This window comes from Cibotium barometz, chromosome 55, assembly GCF_041138505.1.
Source record: "Cibotium barometz isolate CiBa-2024 chromosome 55, ASM4113850v1, whole genome shotgun sequence".
Taxonomy (NCBI): domain Eukaryota; kingdom Viridiplantae; phylum Streptophyta; class Polypodiopsida; order Cyatheales; family Cibotiaceae; genus Cibotium; species Cibotium barometz.
The window spans coordinates 8,537,070-8,552,425 of record NC_141100.1 but is presented as its reverse complement, the minus strand read 5'-3'; the positions used below and the strand labels follow the sequence as shown (position 1 = coordinate 8,552,425).

General features: G+C 38.9%; 1 protein-coding gene across 1 annotated transcript; it reads left to right on the top strand.

Moving 5' to 3' along the window:
* Window positions 1-997: 997 nt before the first annotated feature.
* LOC147607331 (uncharacterized) lies at window positions 998-3,184 on the top strand. The gene has a single exon (XM_086790379.1). It carries the CDS (start codon window positions 1,176-1,178, stop codon window positions 2,874-2,876), a length of 1,701 nt encoding a protein of 566 aa, XP_086646505.1. The 5' UTR covers window positions 998-1,175; the 3' UTR covers window positions 2,877-3,184.
* The last annotated feature ends 12,172 nt before the right edge of the window (window positions 3,185-15,356 follow it).

Here is a 15,356-nt window from a genome sequence, read left to right as displayed (position 1 = left end):
GGGTCAACCATCAAAAGCGCAGCTTCGAAATGCGAAAGAGTAAGGCTCAACCAACAGGAGCGCGACTGGATGAAGATTTAAAATCTCCATGCCACATTGACGAAGGGTGGCAGCATGCATGAGGTGGCTCTGGAACCTGCGACTCTGCATGGACACGAGGCGGCTCGATGGACAAGGCAACACAACTACTTCGTGGAGAGGTGGCAAAAAGACAGGACACGTGGCAGTTGAGGAGGCGAAGCCGCGTTAGATATAGTACTCCAGTTGGTGTTGGTGAAGAGGACTACTCCGGAGCGCCTATTCGCACAAACACAAATAGGACATGAGAAGAGAGAGAGAGAAGCCGTGTTATGTGTAGTAAGAAGATGTCACGCATGATTGATCACTGAAAGTGATCTTTGTAATTAAATTTAATCATTGGCTGATCTAGAGATTGATAACTTGGACGTTGGGGTTGCGTGGGGTTGCGGGCCACAGCGTGTACCACGTGTGGCTTGAAAGCAGGGCTCACCGTTCACGGTTCAAACTTCACCGAGCGGCAGGTGGGCCAGAGAGTCTACAGGTCTACAGTGATGCAGGCCAGTGTTAGAAAAAAACTATTTTCCCAAAGAGTAAAAAACCTTCATCTAAAAATTGTGAAATTATTTATAAAGAAAATTTTCAAATTTTGAAGGTTTTTATTTTACAACCCCTCAAAATCTGCAGGTTTCTATACCCTTAAGTTTCAAATTTGAAGGTAATTTTAAAAATTTGCAGGTGCAAATTACACTATACCCGGGTTTTTTTCAAACACTATACCCGGGTTTTTTTCAAACACTGATGCAGGCCGGCTGCTGCTGCTTCTTCAGGAACCTCACTTAAAAGCAGTACATGATCATAGTTAAAGGTTGATTTGGTTTTGAACTGTAAGATTAAATTAGCGCCAATTAAATATATGAATGAAATCAAAAGATCTTCACCGAGAGCTTAGGTTAAAACTAAAAGTGTGAGTATTCTGGTGCACATGAGAGAATGAGCTTGCAGCAGCTGTGGACCTGTGAGGCTGTGATGGTAGTGCAGAGGGTTTCTCAGTAGTGGTAGCAGCACTACAAACAACAAGGTCAGACCATTGATTTGCAAAAGTACTGCAATTATATTAACCTTAGCGGTTAAGGCTTGCATTTGGGAGGGTTTTAATGTCCAAGAGGAGTGAAGGCCAAGAAGCTGCAGCGTTTTCTTCAGCAGGAAACGTTTTGCTGCAGCAACAGCACCCTTTCATCTCAGCTTCAAATCCTAGCCTTCTCAATTCTGCTATTGAACCCCCCGCTTGTAGCTCGAGTGCACGCTTCCATGAGAATTTGCAACCGCTTGCAGATCATCACCATCGCCCTTCATCTTTCAATATAAGCCATATCAAATCATCATCAGCAGAAGCTGGGAAGAGAAGATCTGAGATTGTTGCAGTTGCTAGCTTGTCTTCAACCGATCAAGCTCCCCTCTATAGCACCCACCAACATCAGTTGCCTGCAAACAATGCCGAGTCCCCATTGGTTCAAGGCCGTAGCAGCAACAGTACTGTTGAATTGCATGTGGATGATGAGCTTTTCTCTGATCAGAAACGCAAGAGTGGCCGGAACCCCCTCAATGTTGTCACTGGCATCTTCACATGCTGGTCTAAAAGCAAGGAGAAATCAGGTGCTTCTCAGTCCTCTCTATCGAGGCTTCGTCTCAATAGCTTCACCACAGCTGCCCTCTTGGAGCAAACAAGACTGCAGCAAGACGCGCTCGCGGAGACGCAGGACACCAGGGACATGTGGGAGTGGCAAATGGAGCAGCAGCAGGCCATCACAAGCCAAGAACACAATCTACTGGAGAGAAACACTGTGGAGAATCCAATGGGTGTGTTGCCGGGGTTGATGCAGAGAAACAGTAGTGCTAATAGAAGCACTATTAGCTTGAGTATGCTCAGTGAGCTTACAAGGAATACTAGTGTTAGCAGTTGTGAGCATAATAAGGAGGTGGTGCAGGATGTGAGCGGTATCAGGCAGCTGCAGGAGGTGCAGGATGTGGGTGGCACTAGTGTTTCTGTTGCTGGCTCGGAGTCTCCTTCATGGGATGTGTTCAGCCAGCTGAGCAATGTATGGCAGGATGCAGAGGTTGTATCCGCCATGATGCTGCTGTTCGAATCAGCTCTGCTGAGATGCAGGTCGGAGGTGAACTATTTTTGCAGGGTTTACATGCAGCAGATGGTGTTATCAGGTTACTCATTGATCAGAACCTTAACGGAGATGGAGCCCAACACTGTGTTTGCGAGGAAGGTGCATGCGAGCTATGCATTGGAGTCCAGAGTCAACACAGTTATGTTCAGGTGCTTCGAGAATGATAGTTTTGATGACAGCGGCGTGACAAGGATATTGGACCCTGCATCGAGGGCGGTGGCGAGACTGGAAGAGTATGTGAGGCTGAAGGGCGTGGATCCGGAGGAGGCGCTGAGGGCGGAGAGCGGCGCCTACGAGCCGGGATTTCACGCCTTCTGCGCGGCCAAAAGCGAGGAGGTAATGGCCATGTTCTCGTGGATTAGCATGGGATACAGAAACGCAGCCGAGAGGGATCGTTTCATGGAGGCGTTTTTGAGGGCGGCGAAGTGGGTGTGGCTCCTCCATAGGCTGGCCAACTCCACCCATCCGCCCATGCAGATCCTTCGGGTTGGGCGCGGCCACCTCGTTGATCCCGCCTACGTCGAGTCTGTCTCCGTGCCCCCCATCGGCAGCTGCCCCTCCTGCCCCGCCTCCTCCCTTCCCAAAGTCGACTTTATGATCATGCCCGGCTTCGTCTCTCCCAACCGTAAAATCTTCCGGTGTAAAGCCTACCAGCACTACAGGTGTAAGACCATCTAATTCACCCACTACTATTAACCTTTCTGGCTTTTATGAATCAATTTTAATCATGGACTTCCAACATAGCCATCACTCCAATGAAGAGAACCATATGATGATTATTAAAATTTTCAAAGCTCTTTGATTGGATTCAATTTTACTCGAGGATCGTCTAGTTGACGGTTATTAATACTCTGAAGCACTTTGTTTTGATTCTATCTTTTATTTTTATTTCCAAGGAGCCCTCCTCACACGATAATACATGTATTGGAAGCTCCAAATAGCATATTGTCCATGTTACATGGAAGTAGCATAGCAATTCTATACATAACACGGTCTTATTTAGAATTCCTTTCACGATTTTCTTGGAGCTATATTTTAGAGTATTTGTATGTTTTTAGATCACTAGAATGTTCTGAGTTTGACCATTGCATTATCTTGAACAATTTGTTCTTTTAGACAATCAATGGCTCATTTTATTTTGAGCTTAAACTACATTAGAAAGAACTCTCTCTCTCTCTCTCTCTCCTATATATGTGTGTGTGTGTAGACATGACCCACATATATATAGATATACATAATATACACCCACATACATACATATATATATATATATCTATGTGTGTGTGTACATATGTACACACACACACACATATATACATATATATGTGTGTGTATGTGTATACATATACATATACATATATACACACACACACATGTGTGTGTGTATACATACATATATGTGTGTGTATCTTTGTGTGTGTATGTACATATAGGTAGATACACACGTACATATATACATATATATAAGTATGTATGTGTGTGTACATATACATATACATATACACATGCGTATATGTGTGTGTGTGTGTGTGTATGTATGTATGTGTATGTGTGTGTATATGTATATGTATATTATATATAAATGTATATATAAATATATATGCATGTGTACATGTATATGGTGTGTGTGTATTCATATACACATACACATACATATATGTGTATGTGTATGTGTATGTGGATGTGTATGTGTATGTGTATGTGTATGTGTGTGTGTGTACATATATATATATATTCATATATGTGTATGTGTATGTGTATGTGTATATGGTATGTGTATGTGTATGTGTATGTGTGTGTGTGTGTGTGTGTACATACACATATATTCATATACACACATGTATGTATGTATGCATATATATATATATATTTATGTATGTATGTATATCTATGTATACATATGTGTGCGTGTGTGTGTGTGTGCGTATGCACGCGCGCGCACACACACACAGACATACATATATATACACACTATGTATGTATGTATGTATGTATGTATGTATATATAATACACACACACACACACACACACACAAATGTGCACATGTATGTGCGCATGCACTTACACACACACATGTGCAACTTACATTATTTACTTCTTAGTAGGTAGGAGGTTTTTTTATTTATTCCCGCCCTTTTTTGGGTGAGTCCCACCCCTTATGGGGAGTAGGGGAGGGGGTTGAGTGATCTCGTACCCTAGCAAGCTAAAAGCTCCACTGATGGGATGTCTCCCTCGCCTCAACCTACATTACTTAGTAGAAAGACTTTCTTTAATCGCAATTCCTCATTTACTCATGTTATCCATTTTCACGGTCCTCTAGATTATGTAATTAAAGTTCATGAGGAGTAAGCACCAAGTTTTGAGATAAGCCTGCATCTTAGTTAGTTATAGGAAGGTATTTGAGTACTTTCCCTAATGAAGATTCTTTACATTTTTTATTGTTTTAAAATTCGGATGGTATGTGTATGTGCAGGAATGACAAGCTCATTTGATGATGTATTACTCTATGTGAAAAACACTTTTTTTCCAACCAATTAAAATGAAGGTAAGGCTTAAAACCAAAATGGATTTTGTTACAAATAGCATTTGGCTTGGACAAGTTTTCAAACACAAGGTTAGATGAGAAGGCACAACCTTAGTTCTTAAACTACAGAAAATACAAGGATTTTTTTATTTTATTTTTCGTACACACCCGGGGCCCATTCAAGTGGGTGGAGCCGATTTTCCCTTCCAACAATTAGCCAATTATCATGGTCGGGCAAGGGCCACGTACCATCGGGCAAGAGCCACGAATTAGGCGTCCCTCATGACCACCTCGATGAGTCGAGCACTGGAACAGCGGAGGGGTCTTGTATGGATCCTCCTATCTCGGGTGATCCACCACCCGAGGAGGAGAAGTCACTCGAGTGATCAAGGGGCAAGAGCCCGAGCAACCAAACACATCAAGCGAGCATAGGTGTCTCTTTATAACATGAGAGAGCCTAGTGGGACTTGAACTCATAACCTAGAGGTTACAAGTCACAAGCTTGACCACTACACTAACTCAGTTGGGACCAGAAAATACAAGGATTATACTTCATAAACTAAAATACATGCTTAGGACTTAAACTAGAGAAAATACAATGATTATCCTTCATAAACTAAAATGCATGCTTAGGACTTAAACTAGAGAAAATACAAGGATTATACTTCATAAACTAAAATACATGCTTTTTTTCGATTGAAAATAAAGAGAATCGCAAACTTCAACAAGAAAAAATATTCATTGAGTTGAGATCAAAATTTGGGTAGTGCAAAGGGTGCATGAAATTCTTAACATGAATTTTTTTTTTGGGTCACTGTGTATTGCTTCTCATGAACGCTTTTGAAAACATTTGTTATATTGTGTTTTTATTTCAAGATTCTGATCAGTTTGTTTGCTTTTTTTTTTAATAAATATTTTACTACCTGCATGAAAGAGTGCAACGCTTGAAATATTTTATGGTCAACTTTAGTAGGATTTGGAATTTGCTGCAGATTTGAAAGGCAGGCAGGCAGAGTGGCTGAATTGAAAGAGCTGGTTGTTGCACTGCATGCCTTGTAGGTCTTGTCACCAGGCCAAAAAGCCATGTAACCTTATAAAGCGTGCAGGTGGCAGGACCCGCTTGCTCATTAAAAGCTTGGATTCTTCGCAGATTTTTGTGTGGCAGACTGTCTGGCCAGCGAGGAATTCTTAAATCCCATAGGGAATAATTTTGTGGTGATTGTTAATTATGAAAAGTTTTTTTAGTATTACTTAATTCGTAAATTATACCATTACTTTTTGTCAAGCATTCTTTGGAAATATATACATATATATATCTATTGGTCCCAAAATATATATATATATATATATAATGGTCAAAAAATAAAATTTAAAAAAATAATACTTCCATGATAGTAAGCATTTCTCCTCAAGAATCATCAACCTATACTTTAAATTATATCAATACCTATCCTAATATTGAACCAAGAAATAAATTGCACATCTTAGGGCTTGTTCCCGTTGGAGCTCACGTTCCCAACTAGTTGCCAAGTAGTTGGGCACCCCTTCATGTTGGAGCTCACATTCCCAACTAGTTGCCAAGTAGTTGGGCACCCCTTTGATTTTGGGCCTATTTCCATCTAAGATTATATGGTTGAGTTGTGGAAGCAACCGGTTGTGAACTCGACAGATCAAAATCCTATTTGTCAATTTCACGCCCACAATTTTTGTGGACTATTTTGCCTTCATCCCAATTAATTCGCAACAACCAAGTGCGAAGTTCTTCATGCGTGGAAACCAACCAAGTGCGAAGTTCTTCATGCGTGGAAACCAACCCTAGATGCCCAATTTCACAATTGGTAATGGTTGCTCTTGTGCTCTAAGAGAGAGATCATAAGGTAAAAGTTTTTGATCTTCTACTTTGCACTACTTTCATAGTTCAAAAGATTCCTTCATGTTAACTTAAAGGGAGTGTTGTATTTCATTTGGCTGCCAACCAAAGGGGGTCATGTGAACAAGCCCTTGTTATGCTATTCGTTGGGGATGGTTGAGATTGGAAAGAAATGTTTTCATGAGGGTTTGAGTGTTTTGGCTTCAGACCTTAGCAATTGTTTGTGCTTTGCCAAAAATAAACTTGATTTTTCTTTTAAGTCAACGAGGGTTCACTTGAAGTATGTAAGTGTATCACTAAAAGGGTTCACTTGAAGTATGTAAGTGTATCACTAAAAGGGTTCACTTAAAGTATGCAAGTGTATCACTAAAAGGATATTCATATTTTGGGGATAAATTTATAGATAAGTGGTTTTTTTAAAGGTACAATTTAGTTCATATTTTAAAAAAAGGAGACATCATAAACAAGGAATTTTAATACTCCATGAATGCACGTGATATATAGGTTTTCTATAGAGTGAACCCCCCCAAGATTTAAGTAAAACACCATATTTTTTCCTAAGTAACTGTCATGCCAATCCATGATATCTTCTTATGTTTTGTTTTTGAGTGGTATGATGATTTAAATCCCCCATTCAAAACCTCTCTCCACAATCAAAGTTGTTTGCAATGTGTAAAGCAAGGCATCAAACAAAACAGGGAAAAAATAGCTTGCACATTTGTAATACATCAGAATGGTGTAAGGTAGAGTCACACCCTTTTAGAGAGAGGTCAAGGTTTTAAACCCAATCATAGCACTTTTTAAAGGAGGGTGCATCCCTTTGCATGATAAAAAAATGTGATTGAGATATACCCCTTAGAAATTAATTACGTGCCTTCCTTGACTAAGAAATTTGAAGAATGTAAAGAAACCATCAAATGGATAAATAATGACCTTGAGTGGGATCTTCCATGATAGTGAAATTACAATATTACATCTTGCAAGCAAAGAGCTTTGGAGCATATATCTATCATAAAATGCATGCTCCTTTGACATCTCATGAACTTGTTGAAGGATGTTTCTCAAAAGGTACCTTGTGCCAGAAAATAGTACATTGCTTACACTTGGGGGCAGTAGATGAAGTTCTATAGTGTGTAGAGTGTGAGAAACCCTCGTAGCTATAAGTAGATATCAAGAAACAACTCTTATATTAGAAGCGAATCTTGTGGGTATGGAGAGAGTAAGCAAGTTTTAGCATTGTGGCAAAGGGACTCTTTGTGCTCCCTAAAAATGAAATGTAATGATATTGATTATTTGAAAGTTGGTAATGGATGATGGATGAGTCTTCTACTGTACAGTGAAAAGCTTGTGGTAAGTCCTTTGTTTTTTTGGTAAGTCCCTTGGTAATGGATGATGGACGAGTCTTCTATTGTATATTGAAAAGCTTGTGGTAAGTCCTTTGTTTCTTTAACTCTTTAGTAGAAAGTCACAATAACACGCCTTAGTGCTACAAGGGAATTCCACCCTTTCAAATATTTACGAGTCAAGGTAGTGACAAACTAGAGGATAAGAAGTGAACATTTATTGCACAAAGTTGGACACAATGTGTGAGGGATCCGAGTTAGGCCACGTACACCATCATGTTTGAAGCTCCAAGTTGATCACATAATACTCCAAATTACTAGTTACACTAAGCGGTAGCATTTCATTTTTTCTATGATGACTCAATTTACGGAGGGGTGAGCTCGATTTGAACTCATGTGTCCGGTGGGAACTCTAGAGGGGTTAGCTCGATTTGAACTCATGTCCGGTGGGAACTCTAGAGGGGTTAGCTCGATTTGAACTCATGTCCTCGAGGGGAAGAGCTTCGAGCTCTACCTATGGGCTATTGTGCTCATGAGAGGCCTTTGCAGGTTGCAAAGGTGCATTTTGTGATTTTGAACTCTAGAGGGGTGACTCGTGAGCTCGGTTTGAACTCATGTCCAAGGGGAAGAGCTCCTGGCTCTCTACCTATGGGCTATTGACCCCACCCTCATGAGAGGCCTTTGAATGTTGCAAAGGTGCATTTTGTGATTTTGTAAGGGACGCTTGGTAGTCTAAAGTTACAAACTTTAAAAACTCTATTGGAAGTGTCGGTGTTTGAGCTTTTTGTTTTTTTCCCTTCGCGCGCGTGCTCGCGCTTTAACCAAAAAATAAAAATAAAATAAAAACTCGAGGATCCCAGGAATCGAATGTTTTAGATCAAATAATTAACAATTGAAAAAGCTAAAACTATTTTACAATTGCAGGTACAACTACACACATGCGTTTGGCCAGCTTTATCGACCTTTTAGTGGGGCTTTTTAATAATAATATTCAATTCTTCTACCGACAAACACACAAGAGCAATCCATTGTAAGCGCACACCAAGCATCTGCTCTTTTGGCGTACCTAGCGACTTGGTCATCTAGCAAGGAATTCCTAATGAATCAAACATGGACATACTTAATTCCTAATGAATCAAACAAGGACATGATAGTTTTTAAGCTCTTCCATGTAAAGACTTTTGCATGTTTCCTTATCATGATAACCAACTCAAATTTTCAATTATAAGTTCAACCTCTGACCATAAATAAAGAGATTTCCCTTGACACAAAAGGTAAGTGGTGATTTTGAAATGATCAAACCCACATATCTAGTGCCAATATAACTTCTGATTGACTTGGATGTTTGGCTACCTAGAATGAATCTCTTTTATAGATTTACACTAAAAAGTTGCTACATAAGCCAAGTTAGGCTACCCTAAGTAGTGGATACATCCACGCATGACCAATTCATTATCTTATGAAATGTTTATGTTGTTAAAGAAGCTTGTGACTTCATCAACACTATGTCCGCCGCAGACCCTCTTGAGTGTATTTGGCAAACTTTCTCTCAAGTCAATACCATATTTGTAGTGTGGGAATGCTAGTCCATGCATTCTATGTAGTAATAACCTATACTCTCAAACTAACTCATTTTACATCCCCCAAGGCCCTCTTGGATTCATTTTAGAGAAGACAAGTACACCTAACACCCATTGTTAAGCCTCCAAGAGTATTTTTCACATTTTAAGTCCCTCCTACACCATAAGACACCCTTACAGACTTATTTTACAACCCACCAAGGAGCTTTTCAGGAACCTAACACCCTAAACCCTAGACTAGTCCACCTAACACCCCAAACACTTTCAGAGATGACCAGTACACTTGACACCCTAGACCCTAAAATGAAAAACCTAAATTGTAACCGGTAAACTCCTGAATCCTATAACCGAAATCCTAAAATATAAATCATAAAATTTTAGCTAAACGTGAAACCCTTTAACTTGAACTCTAAAACCTAAACCATAAATGCTTAACCTAGGTAAACCTTAAACTCTTCAGAGATCCCTAAACTTTCCAAACTCTACACCCCAATCTTAATTATTAAACCCTAAGTCCTAAATTGTGAAACCTAAACTATAAATCATAAAATCTAGAATCATAATTAGTAAAACCATGAATCCTAATGCTAAACCCTAAGTCACAAATCCTAATCCTAAACCCATAATTAGTAACACCATAAATCCTAATCCTAAACCCTAAGTCACAAATCATAAACCCATAAACCCTAAACCACGAAAAGCCTTAAATCATAGTACTCTTAACTAGCATGATCCACAACATTATGCTAAAATCATGTCATGTAAGACAAAACAAGAGTAAAACATACGCAAGATAACACAACCCTAAACATAAGGTAAAACCCAAAATCCTAATCATAAACCCTAAGTCACAAATCATAAATCCATAAAACCTAAACCATGAAAAGCCTTAAATCATAGAAGCCTCAACTTGCATGATCCACTACATCATGCCAAAATCACATCATATGAAAGATAAAACAAGAGTGAAACATAGCATTAATTTATGTATGCAAAATAACACTACCCTAACATAATGTAAAAAGTACATAATGCTCTTAGTAGATGAATCTAGCAAAAAATAACTATTGAGCCAACTCTAATCGATATTGATTGGTGTGCTTCAACAATAATATGGTTGTCATAGTTAATGAGACAACTAGTGCTAGTTCAGTCATGCATCATCGCACAGGTGATGGTATAGTCAAACTGATATTCCCTTTGTAGTCCTTAGGAACCTAAAGGCAGCCTAATCTAGTTTCTCTTAGTGTTGTTGCACCTACGCTCATTCTCATAGCTCCCACTACTTATTAATAAGCTGCAACTAATAATTAATGCCAACTCATAGCTCCCACTACTCATTAGTAAGCCATAACTAATAGTTAATGCCAACTCATTAGTAAGCCATAACTAATAGTTAATGCCAACTCATTAGTAAGCCACAACTATAGTTAATGCAACTCACAGCTCCCATAAACCATAACTTATAGTTAATGCCAACTCATTAGTAAGCCACAACTAATAGTTAATGCCAACTCATTAGTAAGCCACATCTAATAGCTAATGACAACTCATACACCTCCCTTTTGGCATAGCCTATCTCATTTTCCCTCCCTCCCACTCCTTCCATAGACTCCTCAACCCCCCAAGCTTCTCTCTCTAGCCCCCAACCTCCACACCTTCTCCCTTCTCTCAAGTCATTCTCTTCTATGTAAGAGTTGTATGTGTGTTGTCCATTACCTCTACAAGCTCTTTTTCAACTTTTGAGAGGTCTTTTGAGCTATGTACTTCGATATCTATAGCACCTTTAGCCAATCTCTAAGATCTGTATTATCACCCCTAATGAGCACCTCTTAGACCATCTGCAAGCTTTTTAGTACCCCCAAACCCCTCAGCCCACCTCTTAGTATCCCTTTTAATAAGCCATCTTTGAGCTTTGCAGCACACCTCAACACACCCCTAATGTGTGTAGCATCTCTCTAAGATTTTGCAACTTGCGTTCAAGCTCTACAAGGCCCCTTAACCCACCCTCAAAATCTCCAAAAACCTCTCTAACATTTCGCAACACACCTCCAAGGTCTGTAGCTCCCCTCTAAGATTTACAACATATCTTTGAGATCTCAAAAACTCCCCAAGCTCACACCACCACCCCTTGTATATCACCTCTTTTTCCTCTTCTCCTTATAAAAGTTTACATAATGCCCCTATCTACTTATAGAAGGCCCAATTCCATCATTGATTCCATGCTCTCAAGCAATATTCAAGACATGGATGGAGTGGGTCCCTATGAAATTTAGCACTCTCAGCAAACCATTAATGAAGGAAATATATAGATGGTATGTTTCATCCCCTAGGAACCATCCTTGATTTTGAGATAAGCAAGGAGGGAAAATGACATGTGAAGGCTTAACATGTCTACACACTAAAACTAGAGGCATGAAAGAGTGGTAGAGTGGCATCAAACTCCAATTAGGAAATCTTTGTACATGTTACTTTGGCAGTCATATAGTGCTTTTAGTGGTTCTTGAAATTTTGAGAAGTCTTAATTTCCAAGACTCATTGAGTGTTATTTAGGTGCCTTGTTCTTTTTATCTTCATTACATACATATTTCCCTTAAATTGTGTAGAGTTGATTGAGTGCACGTGTTTTAATATTACAGATGGGAAACAAAATTCATATATTTATGTCTCTTGCATGCCGACTTTGACTTTAAGAGCATTTGTGGATGAAGAGCAGGATTTTAATCCATTAAAATATGCATGTAAATATGAGCAAGGCGAGCAGATTTTAAAGTGCAAGATCAATGGTTAGATTTGAAGAGCTATCCTGACATGTCTTGAGGTGCTATTTGCTACAAGGCAACTATTCTGTCAGCTTCTCTACATTAGGTTTTTGCAACTGGTACCCCTCATTAGGACCTCAATGGAAGGCTTCTTGGGCCCTTTTATTTGGCAGTTTAAGGGAGTCAAACCTTTTCTCTTAAGAAGAAACGTTTTCTAATTAGAAGCTTCAAAACGGCTACTTTATTCGAATTTGAATTTTGGGGGGAAAATAGAATTTAAAATCTAGCGGATAAAACCATATCATGTAACATATCTATGGAAAGCTCTTGATGCGTAGATCACGGATCTGTAATCTCCGCTCAAATCGGAGCTTGCATGTAGAAGTTATGGAGGTCCGAAAATTGTAAAATTGCTCCCCCCCCCCTTTTTGGGGAAAAAAGTGCACCCTTTGACCACTCTTACATCTCTCTTAAAAACCCAACATTTCAGTCCACATGGCAACCCCCCATTTGGCTATTCCTTAATCACCTTGATACGGCTTGGGCAAATTAAAGGGCCCAAGAAGACCCCATTCACTTCCTAATGTATCATTGGCCAACCATTATAGACAGTTGGATGATGTGGTTCAGCTATTCTGCAACATGGAGTATTTGTCCAATATTATGTGTAATTTATGTCATGTAGAGGTAGAAGATACACTAATTGCACATTTTATCATTCTTTTAAATTTCTCAAAAATATTATGTTACTTATTATAAATGACCCCATCTAGTACACAAAACTCATGATTTATCAAGTTTAATTTTATTTCTTATTCAGGCACACATGCAAATTTTGTAGTTCTCGTTTTACAAGTCTATGATTTTTACAACTTTAAATTTTATTTACAATATACTAATTACCAATGGTGGTACTTGGACCTATTTGACCATGCAAGCAATCATTAAAACCAATCAACAATTATTATATTTCATGTACTTCATATATAATTAATCTAGGATTTTTACAACTTTAGGTTTATTTATAATATATTGAGTACTGTGGTGGTACCAGGACCTATTTGACCATGCAAGCAATCATCAAAACTAGTAAACACCTTATGATATTTATGTACTTAATACATAATTAAGCAAAGATATAATATTGGACAAAAGTATTGATATTTCTTCAAAAAATGTTACATGATCAAAGGCTTTTATTTTCCCTTAGCCATTTTTCTTCAAGAAATAAATTACATTATCAAAGAGACTTGATTACCCTTAGACTTTTTGCCAAAAAGATATCTTGAGAGCCAGAAGGGCGACCCACTAATGCACTTGGGACAATGCAGAGTCTTGAAAATGAGCTATGATTATTGCTTATGACACCTTGTGGAGAGAAATCACTACCACACCTTCTATGTGCTGGTCCACTATAGCAACATCCTCCAAACCTCTTTTAATGGTTTTTTGAACTTTACCCTTAGCCTACTACTTCTCTTCCTTCCAAGTAATGGAGCAACCCTCGGCCTAATAATTCTCTTCCTTCTAGGTAATAGAGCAACCCTTAGTGGGGGTGGTGGTGGCTAGTGACCCTTATTATTCCACGTTAGTCTAAAGGGTGGTCGGTCTAAAGGGTGGCAAGTCTAATCTGAAATTTAATCTTCTTAAAGTTAAGGTAGTTGGCACTTTTCTTTTTCCATTTTTGCTTTAGTGTTTCTTGTTGTATCTCTTGTTGTAGCTCTTGTTGTATTATAGCTTCCAGTTTTTAAAGAATTGAGCCAAGTATAGCTTAGCATTTGTGATTAGGAGTATAATCCACTCTAAAAACATAAGCTACAAGCTCCACTATAGAGAAAAGTATGATTCTCATCCATGCATTTTGTAATTTTGTTACATTGTAAAATTGGTAGATAGAGCATCTAAAATCAATCCAAAAACACTCAATCATTTACATAAATATCCATTAATTAGGATTATAAACCTTAGTCACCCCCCATCAAATTCAAGAACCAGAAAACACTTTTAAAAAACTAGGCTAAACCACCTCTCAAGTTGGGAGACATAAGCCCATAGCCCTACCATGAAAATTAGGAGTGAGTTTAGAAAATGTGAGGCTACTACCATATATGGGCCCACAACCCCCCCATGAAAATTACGCATGAGTCTACAAGGACATGACGTGACCCTACTACCCAGACATGATATGAGCCTAAAAGATGTGAGTCTAGGAGACATGAGTCTACAAGGACATGATGTGACCTACTACCATACATGATATGAGCCTAAAAGATGTGAGACTCTGAGCTTACAGAGATGTGATGTAATTCTACCCCATAAGACATGGGCTAAGTGTGGGATGTAACTTGAGTCGTGAACCTAATAATAATATACCAATCAATTAAAACTACCTTGAAATCTGGTAAGGAAATACCTACTCATATTCTATAAAGCTCCTCCTATCATACAAGCTATACTAGCAACAAATTTCAAGAAAAATTCTTATCGTTTATAACTATTAGAGCATTACATGTAATTAACTATTGTGCTCACACACCAGCACACACATCCCCATGCATCACTTGGAATATGTGCCCAAGTGTGCCTATTTTATAAAAATCAAAATCCATGTCTATTTCATATAAAAATCAAAATCCATGTCTATTTTATATAAAAATCTGTGAGGCCAACTAGTTGTGACACATGAGCTAAGCTAGATCCATGTGAGTTTATTTTGTTGAAAAGAGATGTAAGCCACCAAACATGAGCCCAGCTAGGCGTGACACAGATGCAAGCCCATAAAGTGTGAGCAGTGAGCTCACAGGGGGGGGGTCACTCATAAATATGTAAGCGTAGCACGTGGGTTCAACAGAAGGGATTTTTAAATCCCTTTTTACACATTTTTTACATACATAAGGGTACCATTTCACAGGTTGAATAGAGAAGGGTATGTTTTATTCATGAAAAATTCACAGATAAGGGATTTTAAAATAGGCCTTGAACGCACATGATACAAAGGGTTTACTTATAGTGAACACCCTCCCCCCCGCCTCCCCGAGGCAGTGAATCAATAGATATAAGCCCACACTAGACGTGAGC

Coding starts and splice junctions, on each gene's coding strand:
- LOC147607331 (XM_086790379.1), top strand. CDS start 1,176: ATGTCCAAGAGGAGTGAAGGCCAAGAAGCTGCAGCGTTTTCTTCAGCA.